This window comes from Eriocheir sinensis, chromosome 37, assembly GCF_024679095.1.
Source record: "Eriocheir sinensis breed Jianghai 21 chromosome 37, ASM2467909v1, whole genome shotgun sequence".
NCBI classification, from domain to species: Eukaryota; Metazoa; Arthropoda; class Malacostraca; order Decapoda; family Varunidae; genus Eriocheir; species Eriocheir sinensis.
The window spans coordinates 11,774,900-11,789,070 of NC_066545.1; the positions used below are offsets into that span (position 1 = coordinate 11,774,900).

The window sequence follows — 14,171 nt, forward strand, 5'->3', positions numbered from 1 at the left end:
GAGAGAGAGAGAGAGAGAGAGAGATAAGATCATCATGTGAGACATTGCTCTCATTTACCCTCCCAAATGATGGCCCACATAAATATCAAAAATACAAAACTCTTTGTATTCACTCCACGCCTGTTCGTCATTTTGAGTCGTACAGTGTATCTTGAATAATATTTTTATAATAGGTTAAATTTAGAAACTGAATGTGACTCGAAGTGCTACTTAGCAGCTACAACTTAACGATTGCCAATATATATATATATATATATATATATATATATATATATATATATATATATATATATATATATATATATATATATATATATATATATATATTTTTTTTTTTTAAATAGGAATAATAGTATAAAATGAAAGGCCATTTATTTTTTTCATAAATTGTTCGTCCTAAATTTTCAATAAATTCAAAATTATGTACTTTTATATTCCAGCTTATTACCAAATACAGTGGACGTCCTGTGGACCACTCAAAAAGTTACCATGGACCACCAGTTGAGAACCACTGCCCTAGATCATTAATTTTGTTTGTGGTGGTGGTGGTGGTGGTGATGTGGTTCTAATGGTGGTGGTGGTGGCGGTAGCGATGTGGTGTCTGTGATGTGGTTTTGGTGGTAGCGATGTGGTGTTTGTGATGTGATGGTGGTGGTAGCGACATGGTGTTTGTGAGGTGGTGGTGGTGGTGATCGTTGTAATTAACTTATTCTGGTATTTGAAGACCTATATTAAATCTCCTCGCAGTGTTCCCTCTCCTACCGGAAAATGGTTGAGTTGCTTGAGTCTTTTAGAAGAGGAGGAAAAAAAGGAGACGCAAGCTAAAAAATTATAATAACAATTGAATTTTAACCTTTTTGTTCTAATAACAGATGGGTACCATCAATCGTTTTTGGCAAGTAATAGTCTCTCTCTCTCTCTCTCTCTCTCTCTCTCTCTCTCTCTCTCTCTCTCTCTCTCTCTCTCTCTCTCTCTCTCTCTCTCTCTCTCTCTCTCTCTCTCACTTTACTCACTTGTGGACACATGCCTTAAAAAAAAACAAGGAATAGAACATTACACAATGAAGAGTAACACTGACACAAGAAAAATGAGAAAAGCAAATACTCATGATAATACCAGAGAATGGCTTAATTAATAAGTGAATATGCGTGTTATGCACCTGCACAGGTGCCCTGCGCATTATAATTAAGATCAAGATTAAGTGAAGGAAGGAAGCAACGAAAAAGTAAATAAATGAAACAAATAAACATGATCCAATAAGTCCCCACTAACCCTTCCCCATTTTCTCCCCCCTTACCCCTGCAGCTGTGTGGTTGGCGGGGGGGTAGTAAAACCAACGGAGACAACTCGAGGCACAGATTTTTCATATTTAGAACGAAGACCCCGCAAGCCATTGACCAAGCCCTCCCCTCCCCCTCCTCCTCCGCTCTCACCCCTCTTTATGTTACCCTTTCCCCTCCTCTTATCACTCCTCTCACCCCCCTCATGTCACTCCTTCCCTCGCTCTTAGTCATCCCTCTCACAACGCTCCCTTTTTTTACCCATTTCTCTTGCCTCCCTTTCCTCCCTTCATCCTTTATCACCCCTCCCCTTCTGTTTCATCTTCCCTTGCATCCCTTTCCTCCTCTCACCCTTTAAAACCCCTCTCAACCCCCCCCCCCCTTTTTTTCCCTCACCCCTTTATCTATATCGCCCTCATTTCTCCATTCTGCCTCACCCACTTTCCACCACCCTCCAGCCTCCCTCCTCCCTCCTCATCTCCCCTTTCTACCTGTACATTCCCTCACACATATCTCCTCTTCCCGAAGCACACACATTCACCAGCTTGTTTGGGGCAGGGAAGGTTGTGTTCCTCTGGTCTCTTACCTGTTTCTATTGCTACTGTTACTTCTACTATTGCTACTGCTGCTGCTGCTTCTAATACTACTGTTGCTGTTCTCTTCCAGGTGTTGTCAACGTGTCCCACCTGAACTTTCTTCTTAAAATGAGGTTTCTAAAGGTAAGTCTGTCTGTCTACCTGTCTGTTCGTCTGTCTGTCTATCATTCTGTCTCTCTGTCTGCCTGTCTTTCTGTCACTGCCTGTATGTCTGTTTTTCTCTCACTGCCTGTCTGTCTGTATGTATGTATGTATCATTCTGTCTGTCTGTCTGTCTGTCTCTTGATATGTTTGACCGTTTATTTTATGTCTGTGTTGTTTCATCCGTTGGTGTTCTTATATGTCTGTTTGAGTGTCTGTCAATTTATTTTCCTCTGTTGGTCACTCAGACCTTTAACGCTGACACATGATAAATGAAAGTAAAAGGAAGAAATTCACTCAAAGTCGCCTTGATGATTTACCAAGAGAACTTAGAAAAAAATTGCCAGTAAAAGAAAAAAATCAGTTAGAGGTAAAATTTGAAGAGTATTTGACGGTACTGCAACTTCCCTCTAGGCTAACCAATTCTTTTCTCTCTCTCTCTCTCTCTCTCTCTCTCTCTCTCTCTCTCTCTCTCTCTCTCTCTCTCTCTCTCTCTTTTCCAGGGCTACGAGATCCTGCTGCTGCTGCTAGGTAAGATAATGAGAGAGAGAGAGAGAGAGAGAGAGAGAGAGAGAGAGAGAGAGAGAGAGAGAGAGAGAGAGAGAGAGAGAGAGAGAGAGAGAGAGAGAGAGAGAGAGAGAGAGATTGTAGTAGTATTAATTATAACAGCAAAAACAACAATGATAGGCTAAAAACAATAATGCTAATAATAATAATAATAATGATAATAATACACATTGCACAGTCATTAAGAAACACATACGCAATAAACTGCTTTAAAATTGAGTCTTTATCTTGGCATGTGTTATTGAGTGTACACGCAACTATACAAGTATACTGGTATGTGTGTATTTACTTTTGTATGTGCGTATGTCCGTGGCCCTCCCCAGCAGTGGCATGGTGTGGTGGAAACTTGGCGGCGGGGAAAGAAGCCGAGAGCAACACCACCCTCACCACCACCACCGCCGGACAAGTCACCACCACTAAGCCGACCACTACCACCAGACTCACGACCACCACCAAGCAAACCACCACCACCTCCACCACCACTACTAAACCCATCATCAAGCCAACAACCACAACCACCACCACCATTCAGCCCATCAGCACCATCCCCAAAACCACCAGGAACAACACAAGGTTTAATGCCGTTCAAAGGTTAGAGTTCCTCTCAACGTGCTGTGTTGATTGGCAGGTGATATACAGGTGTTTTTACGTGGCTCAGGAAACAGGTATTAGTTGATATTTTTTTGTTATTAATATATTATCTTTGGTGCTATATGTGTAGCGTTATGAACAATGTATGATGACGCATAAATTCTCTCTCTCTCTCTCTCTCTCTCTCTCTCTCTCTCTCTCTCTCTCTCTCTCTCTCTCTCTCTCTCTCTCTCTCTCTCCTTCTTTTTCTTCTTCTACTCCAGGCACGTTGTATTGAAGTTTTCCTTGGAGGCGGAACCTGACGAGGTGGACGTGGGCACATCAGTTGATATATGCTTCAAGGTATGCATTGTTCCCAGGTGTAGGTTTAGGTGTTAGGGAGGTGTTCTAAGGGGGTCTCCAGACACTACCTAGGCGCTGAGATACCGCTACGTCGTGGTAGGAAGAGCCGGGTGGAAGGTGGGTTGTGGGGCGAGACAGTAGGTCTTGAAGTGTGTGGAAGGACGGGATAAAGAGGGAACGTGTTATTCTATCGTTACTACGACTGTGGTTTACTTTCATTTGCCAATATTACCTTTCCATAACCACCGATGTGATACACACGATGTCAACCATGCCGTCTACTGCTTAGTAACATCGTGTAATCCTTATAATTGTGTCGTAGTGTAGTGGTTAGCACACTTAGCTTCGGGACAGTCGGGGCAGAGACTTGTCAGCTGTTCATCCCTTTCGAGGTGGTTGATGAATGGGGTACCTACATAAACCTGAGAAAGGCAAATTGAGATAACCCGGATGTCCCAACGGCTCAAGGAAAATGACCGGCGGCGCAACGCACGGTCATGGCGTAAGTCGTCAACTTTATCTTAAAACTTTTCTTCTTTTCTTATATCAATTTATTCTAGTGCCATCATTGTCTTGTCATTACGATCTTTTCACCAAAACCCCAGGCAACTACTACCACTAATATTGATTACTACAGCTACAACCAAAATAACATTTCTGTCCAGTCAACTTTTCTCTTTTACTTTAATCATGCAACAGAATATTACTATCATCACATTTAACAACGAAACTACAATCTAATAACTCCGTTATTACCAAATTCATACCCTGGCACTGTTCCCGCCTACAGTACCTCCACGATAACTTGTCTGTTACTATTAAAATTCCAACGCGCTGCAAAAATGCCTCTTTAGAGAAACCACTTTTTTCAGGGAGTGGAACACGGGCTTACTCAGCAGAGATGTGTTATCACGGATAATAGTGAAAGAATCTTAATGTCTTGAATAGTTAGTTATTTTCGTTGAGTGGCACTTAGCGGGCATTATTTTATTTTTATTTTTGCTTTTGATCTTGATCTGCTTCCTTTACTGTGGAAAAAAAGGCGGGTGTGTGAACATGACCCCTCAAGTGCTTCTCTCTCAGGAGACTGCGGGCGGTTCAGCTATCGCCGTGGTTTTGCAGTTTGGGGATGGAAGTTCCGAAACCCTGACGTACGGAGGTGGGTTAATGTGTGTGTGTGTGTGTGTGTGTGTGTGTGTGTGTGTGTGTGTGTGTGTGTGTGTGTGTGTGTGTGTTGCCAGATCCTCTTGGCAAGCAAGACTTTATTATATTAGATTTCTGCATGTCTATCTTCTACATCATTCCGTTCATTCATTATTATCTGAGTCTTAGGTGACTCGGGGTTGGAAAAATCGCAACTTCTAGTATTTGTTTTCTGCTGACTCTAATTACTGCGGGTCTGTTTTTCCGTCTGTGCGCCCCCTGCTCCCCCAGCCTCCCAGCGTCCTTATCCCCACCCTTCTTCCAGGCTCAGGGGAAAAGTGTGTGCACCACACGTACAACAACCCGGGCGTGTACATCGCCAAACTTCGTGTTGACGGGGAAGTAGAGGCCGAGGCAAGGATTACCGTCAAGCCAACGTGAGTACCTTGCGACGCCTCGACCACTCCCCTGCATGTGGTGATTCTGATGATGACGATGATGATGGTGACGGTGATGGTGGCGTTAGGTGGTGGGCGTGATGATGATGACAATGAGGATATAAAGTACCAATAGTAAAACAGTAATAATAGTAAAGCATCTGGTGTGGTAAAGCGTGTGTATGTGTGTGTGTGTGTGTGTGTGTGTGTGTGTGTGTGTGAGAGAGAGAGAGAGAGAGAGAGAGAGAGAGAGAGAGAGAGAGAGTGTGTGTCTTATTCGTTTTCGTTCTCTTATATTTTATCCAATGTTTTCCTGATATTTCCATGTGTCTTTGTCTTATCTGTCTTTTATCTTGTTTTATGACTAATTGTTGCATCTCTCTCTCTCTCTCTCTCTCTCTCTCTCTCTCTCTCTCTCTCTCTCTCTCTCTCTCGACAGTAACCCCCCCGTTGTGGAGTTTAACCTCCTAAGCGAACGGACGATGGTCGGCGGCGCTATTTTCTTGACGGTCAGGGTGAGTGCTACTTCATATCACACCTCATCACCACACCTCACCACACCTCCTCACCTCTCGCACCTCATTTCCCCTCCTCCAGTACCCTCATTACGACCTCCCCACACTTCATCACCTCTCACTCACCATCCATCTTCCAGAACCCTCACCACACCCTCCTTGCACCTCATCAGTTCTTACACATCATAACTTCTCCTCCAGCACACCCATCACACCCTCCTCGCACCTCATCACCTTTTCTCCAGCATCTCTTATCACACCCTCCTCGCACCACTGCTATTATTACACCTCACAACACCTCTCACTACGCCTCTTGCTACACCTCAGTTCTCACCACTCCCTCCTCACACCACCTCCGGCCCCCCTCAACTTCTTCATCCTTATCTTTACTTCAAAACCACATTATTTACTTCACATTATTCAAAATCACTCTTTACTTTTAACACACACACACACACACACACACACACACACACACACACACACACATTATGGTCATACATCAATTCTTGAAATGTAAATAAAAAAATACTACGAAGATTTAGATAACGGAAAATATATTAAATCCAAATTCTACTCCTCGTCCTTGTCCTCTTCCTTTTTCTCGTCATATTCCTCCTCGTCCTCTTTCTCTTCCTCCTCGTCTTTTTCCTTTCCTGCCAGCTTTGGCTGGAGGGATGGGGGGGTGGGGAGGAGCCTTCGCCTTTGCTGTCCTTCATCTTCCACCTTTGATTAGATAGTTAGTGTAGCTTGTCACAAACAGCCTCGTAAGGTCTGCTGTTGTTTGTTCTTCCTTTGTGTTCCTTTTGTGTTCCACGCCCTCGTCCTCCTCGTCTACAGGTCACCTCAGAAGAGCAACAGCCGTGGCCTTGGTATGCGGCGTTCTATGGGCCTTACACGCGTCACAGCGGGGAGTTTGATGGTACGTGGTAGTAGTAGTAGTAGTAGTAGTAGTAGTAATAGTGGTGGTAGTAGTAGTAATCACACATGGTCGTTTCCCCCTTCTAGATGCTATTCACACCAACATACAATTAAATTTATACAATGAAAAGTACCTTCTCATCCATTCCATTCAACTTCCTCCTGAACATACTCAACATACACCCTACCCCCGCCACCCCTGCTGCACAGCCAACCCTTCCCACGCATCTCAGCCCATTCTAACCCCAGCTGTCCCTTCAGATGGTGAGACTTCGATCCAGCTGAGTCACGTGATCAGTTCGGATTACGATGACTCCCAAGTACTGTTCACCGTTGTCATCGCAGACGTTCCTTACAGCTTCTATAGCTTTATCTACTCTGGGGACTTTGGAGACTACGTTCACTGGGAGGTTGATCATTCGCATCTTGTACCTACAGAACGTGAGTGTGTGTGTGTGTGTGTGTGTGTGTGTGTGTGTGTGTGTGTGTGTGTGTGTGTGTAATAATAATAATAATAATAATAATAATAATAATAATAATGATAATCGGTTTATTTCGGAGATGGCAGCCGTTAGGCTGAAAATGTACATATTAAGATTACAAAGTGTACAAATATGAATGGGGTGTGGGGGTAGGTAATTTACAGTAACGGAGGGAAAGTTGTGATGATGTTTGAGGGGTGAAGAGGTGGTGGAGTGCGGTGTGGTAGAGCGATGAGGCGGGAAAGTAATCCTCTTCTGGAAGGCGAGTAGGTGTTAATCCGAGGTCATCCCCAGGCCAAAATGCTGGGTCAGGTAGCAGCAAGTGGCCTGAGAGCAGGTAGAAGCGGTATCGGTGGTCACTCAGAAAGGGGCTTATAGGTGGAGCGCTAATCCAATACAAGTGGCGAGACAGATGTGAAGACTCGCTGTTGTTCCTGGGAACAGACTGCACAGCCTCGGTGGTGAGCAGCCTGCACATTACCCCCACCTGAGTGACGAAGCCTCCACTGCACTGCACCTGACCAGACTTAAACAGCAGGATGGGCGGGCTGGTGAGCCTGGGGAGACCTCGGGGCGTCAGCAGGGACTTAATGGAAGGCCGCGGCGGCGACACACTCGGCGATCTGTGTCCTCCCGGTATACCACACACGCACTTCACTCACTCTCTGTCAGACGGTCACCATGATTTCACTTAATGTCACAAAAATAACTTGCTAAGTAGTGTTTCTTGAAGTAGGCTTCTTGATGTAAGGGGAGACGGGGATGAAGGGGAAGGGGAGAGGCCAACAGGCTGGCCCCGGGCTACTCCTTTCGGAGCGCCATGACCCACGTCCGACCTAGGTCAGGACTGGGTCACAAGTGTGTGTGTGTGTGTGTGTGTGTGTGTGTGTGTGTGTGTGTGTGTGTGTGTGTGTGTGTGTGTGTGTGCGTGGGTGCGTGCATGCGTACGTGCGTGTGTGTGTGTGTGTGTGTGTGTGTGTGTGTGTGTGTGTGTGTGTGTGTGTGTGTGTGTGTTCCTCACTCTCCCTCCCACTCCCACAGCGTTCCCCGTGCTGTCCTTCACCGCGGACCGCCACCACGTCACACTGGGAGACACCGTCACCCTCACCTTGCAGGTAAGCAAGGCGTGCGTGCCACGCCCTGACCATGGTGACAAGGCTCGCCGCCGACACACACATGTGGGAGACATGAGACTCCACAGACAACTAGGAAGTGAAACAACACTAAATTTAAAGATGAAACTACACTTAGTATATACTTAATATCTGAAACTGCACTTATCAAATACTGAAAAGGTGAAACTTTACTTATTATACATTTAAGAGGAGACAATTAAAGGTGAAACTTAAGGGAAAAGTATCTGCAATACAAAATTAAAATGTACTTAAGAAGTGGAACTAAACTTGGCAAATACTTTAAAGACAAAGTAACACGTGTCAAAACCTTTCATGCCTGTTATTAAGATTCTTAAGAATGATGTCTTCTATGCCCTCTCTGGCCTCAACTCTCAGAAGGCATATGGACCTGATGGAGTTCCTCTTATTGTCCTTAAAAACTGTGCTTCTGTGCTGACACCCTGCCTAGTCAAACTCTTTCGTCTCTGCCTATCAACATCTACCTTCTCTTCCTGCTGGAAGTACGCCTTCGCACAGCCTGTGCCTACGAGGGGTGACCGTTCCAATCCCTCAAACTACCGCCCTATAGATTTACTTTCCTGTCTATCTAAAGCTTTTGAATCAATCCATAACCGGAAGATTCAAAAGCATCTTTCCACTTCTAACCTTCAATCTGATCGCCAGTATGGGTTCCGCAAGGGGCGTTCTCCTGGTGATCTTCTTGCTCTCTTAACTGATTCTTGGTCATCCTCTCTTAGCCGTTTCGGTGAAACTTTCTCAGACATATCGAAAGCCTTCGATAGAGTCTGGCACAAGTCTTTGCATTCTAAACTGCCCTCTTTCGGATTCTGTCCCTCTCTCTGTACCTTTATCTCCAGTTTCCTCTCCGGCCGTTCTATTTCTGCGGTGGTAGACGGTTACTGTTCTTCTCCTAAACCTATCAACAGTGGTGTTCGACAAGGCTCTGTTCTATCACCCACTCTCCTCCTATTATTTATCAATAATCTTCTTTCTATAACAAACTGTCCTATCCATTCATACGCTGATGACTCCACTCTGCATTATCCAACTTCTTTCAACAGAAGATCCTCTCAACAGGAATTACATGACTCCAGGCTATAGGCTGCAGAACGCTTAACCTCAGACCTTGCTATCATTTCCGATTGGGGTAGGAGGAACCTTGTGTCCTTCAGTGCCTCAAAAACTCAATTTCTCCACCTATCAACTCGACACAATCTTCCAAACACCTATCCTCTATTCTTCGACAACACCCAACTGTCACCTTCTTCAACACTAAACATCCTCGGTCTATCCTTAACTCAAAATCTTAACAGGAAACTTCACATCTCCTCTCTTACTAAATCAGCTTTCTCGAGGTTGGGCGTTCTGTATCGTCTCCGCCAGTTCTTCTCCCCCGCACAGTTGCTATCCATATACAGGGGCCTTGTCCGCCCTTGTATGGAGTATGCATCTCACGTATGGGGGGGCTCCACTTACACAGCTCTTCTGGACAGAGTGGAGTCTAAGGCTCTTCGTCTCATCAGCTCTCCTCCTCTTACTGATAGTCTTCTACCTCTCAAATTCCGCCGCCATGTTGCCTCCCTTTCTATCCTCTATCGATATTTTCACGCTGACTGCTCTTCTGAACTTGCTAACTGCATGCCTCCCCCCTCATGCGGCCCCGCCGCACACGACTTTCTACTCAAGCTCATCCCTATACTGTCCAAATCCCTTACGCACGAGTTACCAGCATCTTCACTCTTTCATACCTCACTCTGGTAATCTCTGGAACGATCTTCCTTTAACTGTATTTCCTCCTGCCTTCGACTTGAACTCATTCAAGAGGAAGGTATCAGGACACCTCCTCTCACGTAATCGACTGCTCTTTCGGCCACCTCTTCGGATTCCTTACAGGAGCAGCGAGTAGCGGTCTTATTTTTTTTTTTTTATTGTTTCTTTTTTTTGTGCCCTTGTGCTGTCTCCTTTGCTGTAAAAAAAATAAGCAACCATGAGAGAGAGGGAGAAATAATGCACACTTAGTAGATATTTACGAAGCAATCTCTCTCTCTCTCTCTCTCTCTCTCTCTCTCTCTCTCTCTCTCTCTCTCTCTGCAGGCCAGTGATCCATTTACAAGCGCCGTTTTCGACTTCGGTGACGGATTAGCAAACAAGTTACATGAGGATAAGGGTGAGTATGTAGACCTGTGTGTGTGTGTGTGTGTGTATGTGTGTCAGTCAACTCGCATTACAAGCTTACAAACGTTACCACACAATGACAACATGACCTGTCGATACCCAAGTTGATGCAGATAATAATTATAATAATAATAATAATAATAATAATAATAATAATAATAATAATAATAATAATAATAATAATAATAATAATAATAATAATAATAATAATAATAATAATAATAATAATAATAATAGTGTTGTTAATAATAATAATAATAATAATAATAATAATAATGGTGTTAATAATAATAATAATAATAATAATAATAATAATAATAATAATAATAATAATAATAATAATAATACGAGTTCATATTTAATAGCATAAGGACATAATGCAGCCATAGTCGGTGTCACGAAAGCTGGCGGGGACAATCCTTCAGGGAGGGACTCACGGACTTCGCATCATTGCTTGGGTGACGGTACTGCGCGCTCCTAGGCAAATTCTTAACTTGTTCTATCTTGCATGAAATTAACTTTGTATTCCTACCAAAACCCTTTTTGAGTTGTAAGTTAAACTGCCTAGAAACCAATGCAATAATACCTTTATTGATAAATATTTGCCTTTTGAACTATAGTAGATAAATCTGAAGCGACATTCATAACAAAACAAGGTCGTAAAATATTCGGGGATTGAAGCGGCAACTTGATATTATTAAAGCCTGTTAAGGCTAAACTTTTTTCCCTACTCCTACAAAGTGCTAGTCTACACTCTACATAATGTCATTTATGGGAATAACTACATTAAGATACGAACATTGCTGATTTAAAGAGGTAGCAGAGAGCGACAGACGGTAGCCAATGTCATGGCAAACGGAATTTGCCGCACATTAAATCAATAGATAAATTATAGGTATAGTAAACAACTGGCCAATGAGTGGCGCAGAGACCGTCACCCAAGCAATAATGCCAAGTCCGGGAGTCCATTATCCCCACCAGCTCTCGTGACACCGACTATGGGCGTCTGAACGAGGGCTGTTTTTGCGCATATCCTCCCTATCCATGAATTTAGCCTTTTCCTTGAAGGTATCTATCGTATTGAAACTCACCACATGATTACAGAGCCTGTTCGATTCATCCACAACTCTGGTCGTAAAATATTATTTGCTTTGGGATATATAAATATATATTTATCTCACTACTTTCAACTATTTCTACAAGTCCCGCTCTGCTCCTCTGAACCTTACCATTGTTCAAGATCTCTATTCACTTAAAATTCACTTGCCTCTGCGTACACTTCGACTCTAGAAATGCGATTTCAGACGCTGAAGCCCGTCCATGTAAAGAAAGTTCTCCAGGCGTGCACCATTGGCCGTTCTTCCATACTCCATCATCTTGGCAGAGCAATAGTTTTCTGCAAAAACACGAGTCTATATTATACTTTGCCTTATAATAGAAACTTTCTTTTATAAACAACTACTGCGGGACGAAGTTATGTGGTGCCGAGATCAAAGCTGGCCGCTACGTCCTCATGGCCTCGTCCCCGCCCTGTCCCCGCCGCCCCTCACCCCGGAACACTCCCTCCAACAGACGGTACAATGACCTACACTACGACGGTGACCTACGGGAAGGCGGGAACCTACACGGTGGCCGTCACTACCTACGCCGACGGCCAATATATAATTGAAACTCTGACCATACATGTGGACGATGACCCTAACACTGATGTTGCGCCTCGTAAGTAATAGCAGTGGTAGTATTAGCAACAGTAGTCATATAAAATATTTATGTCGGGTAGAACTGGTGATGATGATGATGAGAATGATGAATACAATAATAATAAGAGTAATAATAATAATAATAATAATAATAATAATAATAATAATAATAATAATAATAATAATAATAATAATAATAACAATTATGTTAGTAACAAGTAGCAAATTTAAACAAGCAACGCAACAAACAAGTCATAAGAAAAAAATATCAATGTCAACAATGGTACAATTAGCATGAGTACAGAGCTCACCACGATACAGCAATCCTAATCCAATTTCCTAATACTCCTTCTCCTCTTCTTGCTTCTCCTCCTCCTCCTCCTCCTCCTCCTCCCTACAGGTCCACCTAACCCACCCGATTCTTCCATCTTCATCGTCGCCTACCCGATGGAAGGCGTCGTGGGCTACTTCTTCTTCTTCAACATCCAGGTGAGGATGAGATGCGTAGGGCTGGGGAAGGGGCGGGGAAGGGGTGGGGACGTGAGAGGACTGGATCAGAGTGACGGGGATGAGGTGCAAGATGAGGGTGGAACAGTTCGGGGGCGTGGGTGAACTTCTCTCCTTTAATGTTCACCATCACGCTGCTTTGAGCAAGATCGAGGTTTTGAGCACACAGAGGTTTATGAGTCGGTGGAGTAGTGCGCTGGCAGCGGAAAATGAAGGTGAGGAAGGTGGTGACTGGTGTTGCACGGCTGAGTAGCTCTGATGTCGAACATGAGAGCATTGGATCAGAGTGACGGGGATGAGGAGCAAGATGAGGAAGGAACAGTTAGGGTGCGTGAGTGGAACAGTGTGCTTGGAGAGGCGGAGCATGAGGGTCAGGAAGGTGGTGATGCTCGGCCGACTCATAACAACGCGCGAGGCTGCAGGATATCCATCTGAAATTGACCTCTCGTGGCCACTCCTGTTTGCTTTTGCGGGAGCAGCGATTAGTGGGCTTTTTTTTGTTGTTTATTGCCGGGAGCATTGGATTGAAATATGTAACTATGACTGATGCAAACCTAATTTAACAGTATTGGTTTCAGAAATATTTGTTGAAGACCTATTGCTCTCATGATGGAAGTGTGATGGGTGGGTGGGGAGAAAAAATAAAGTGTTGGGGGATGAGAGTGCGGCTAGACGGGGGAGCCTTCTTTCAGCACTTTCATGACAGTCTTCTCTGCAGGTACGACATTCTAATAGAAAGATTGATTGGACCATTGACTTTGGCGACGGGACACCAGAGATTTATGGCGATTGGCCCAATGGTAAGTGTGTGTGTGTGTGTGTGTGTGTGTGTGTGTGTGTGTGTGTGTGTGTGTGTGTGTGTGTGTGTGTGTGTGTGTGTGTGTGTGTTTGAGAATTTCTTATCTTTCTATTTTCTGTGTGTGTCTTTGGTATATTTTCGTACCTGTTTTATTTCTGCCCCAGAACCACCGCTAACGGAGTCGCACGTGTACGCTGTGCCCGGGGAGTACACGGTGGTGGCTACGGTGCGGGGTCGTCACCATGTCCTGGTGACGGGGCAGATCACGGTGCGGGTCACGGCCGGGCCAGGCATCGGCAGCGATGAAGGGGAAGGTGAGTGCTGCTGATGATGATGCCCGGAGTGGTAGTAGTAGTAGTAGTAGTAGTAGTAGTAGTAGTAGTAGTAGTAGTAGTAGTAGCGGTGGTGGTAATAGTAGTAATAGTAGTAGTAATAGTTGTAGTAATAGCAGCAGCAGTAGTTGTAGTAGTAGTAGTAGTAGCAGTAGTAGCTTCACCCCCCTCCTCTTCACCATATCCGGCGGGATGGGTCCCAGGGCCCGATGCTTCTAGGCACGACTCGCGGAACTGATCACAGAAAAGAAGCATCAGCCAAGGAGCCACGTTGAGACCTGGATGAGGTGTCGCCTCTCGTTCTCCCTGCTCAGGTCGGCCATCCTATGTCTCAGAGGCACCAGACACTGGCCCAAAAGCCACCAACATTTCCAATTTGGACTATGAGGCTACAGTGGTGGAGAGTGACATTAGAGTGAGTCGGGAGTGACATGAGTAGGGAAGGAAAGGGGGTTCTAGACGCAATAGATGAAAGGGTGCTATGTATAGATTTAGTGCCAAGTAGTA

At 44.4% G+C, this 14,171-nt stretch overlaps 1 protein-coding gene across 1 annotated transcript in view; it reads left to right on the forward strand.

Moving 5' to 3' along the window:
• The first annotated feature begins 1,908 nt into the window (after positions 1-1,908).
• LOC127008245 (uncharacterized) overlaps positions 1,909-14,171 on the forward strand; it is a 14,417-nt gene continuing 2,154 nt past the window's right edge. Inside the window, exons 1-15 of the mRNA XM_050879989.1 lie at positions 1,909-1,999; positions 2,521-2,548; positions 2,908-3,175; positions 3,439-3,517; positions 4,601-4,676; positions 4,986-5,097; positions 5,537-5,612; positions 6,453-6,534; positions 6,795-6,974; positions 8,057-8,130; positions 10,246-10,318; positions 11,899-12,045; positions 12,427-12,515; positions 13,252-13,333; positions 13,497-13,646. Coding sequence (XP_050735946.1) covers positions 1,985-1,999; positions 2,521-2,548; positions 2,908-3,175; positions 3,439-3,517; positions 4,601-4,676; positions 4,986-5,097; positions 5,537-5,612; positions 6,453-6,534; positions 6,795-6,974; positions 8,057-8,130; positions 10,246-10,318; positions 11,899-12,045; positions 12,427-12,515; positions 13,252-13,333; positions 13,497-13,646 — 1,531 coding nt within the window. The 5' untranslated portion in view covers positions 1,909-1,984. The remainder of the gene's footprint in view (positions 2,000-2,520; positions 2,549-2,907; positions 3,176-3,438; positions 3,518-4,600; positions 4,677-4,985; positions 5,098-5,536; positions 5,613-6,452; positions 6,535-6,794; positions 6,975-8,056; positions 8,131-10,245; positions 10,319-11,898; positions 12,046-12,426; positions 12,516-13,251; positions 13,334-13,496; positions 13,647-14,171) is intronic.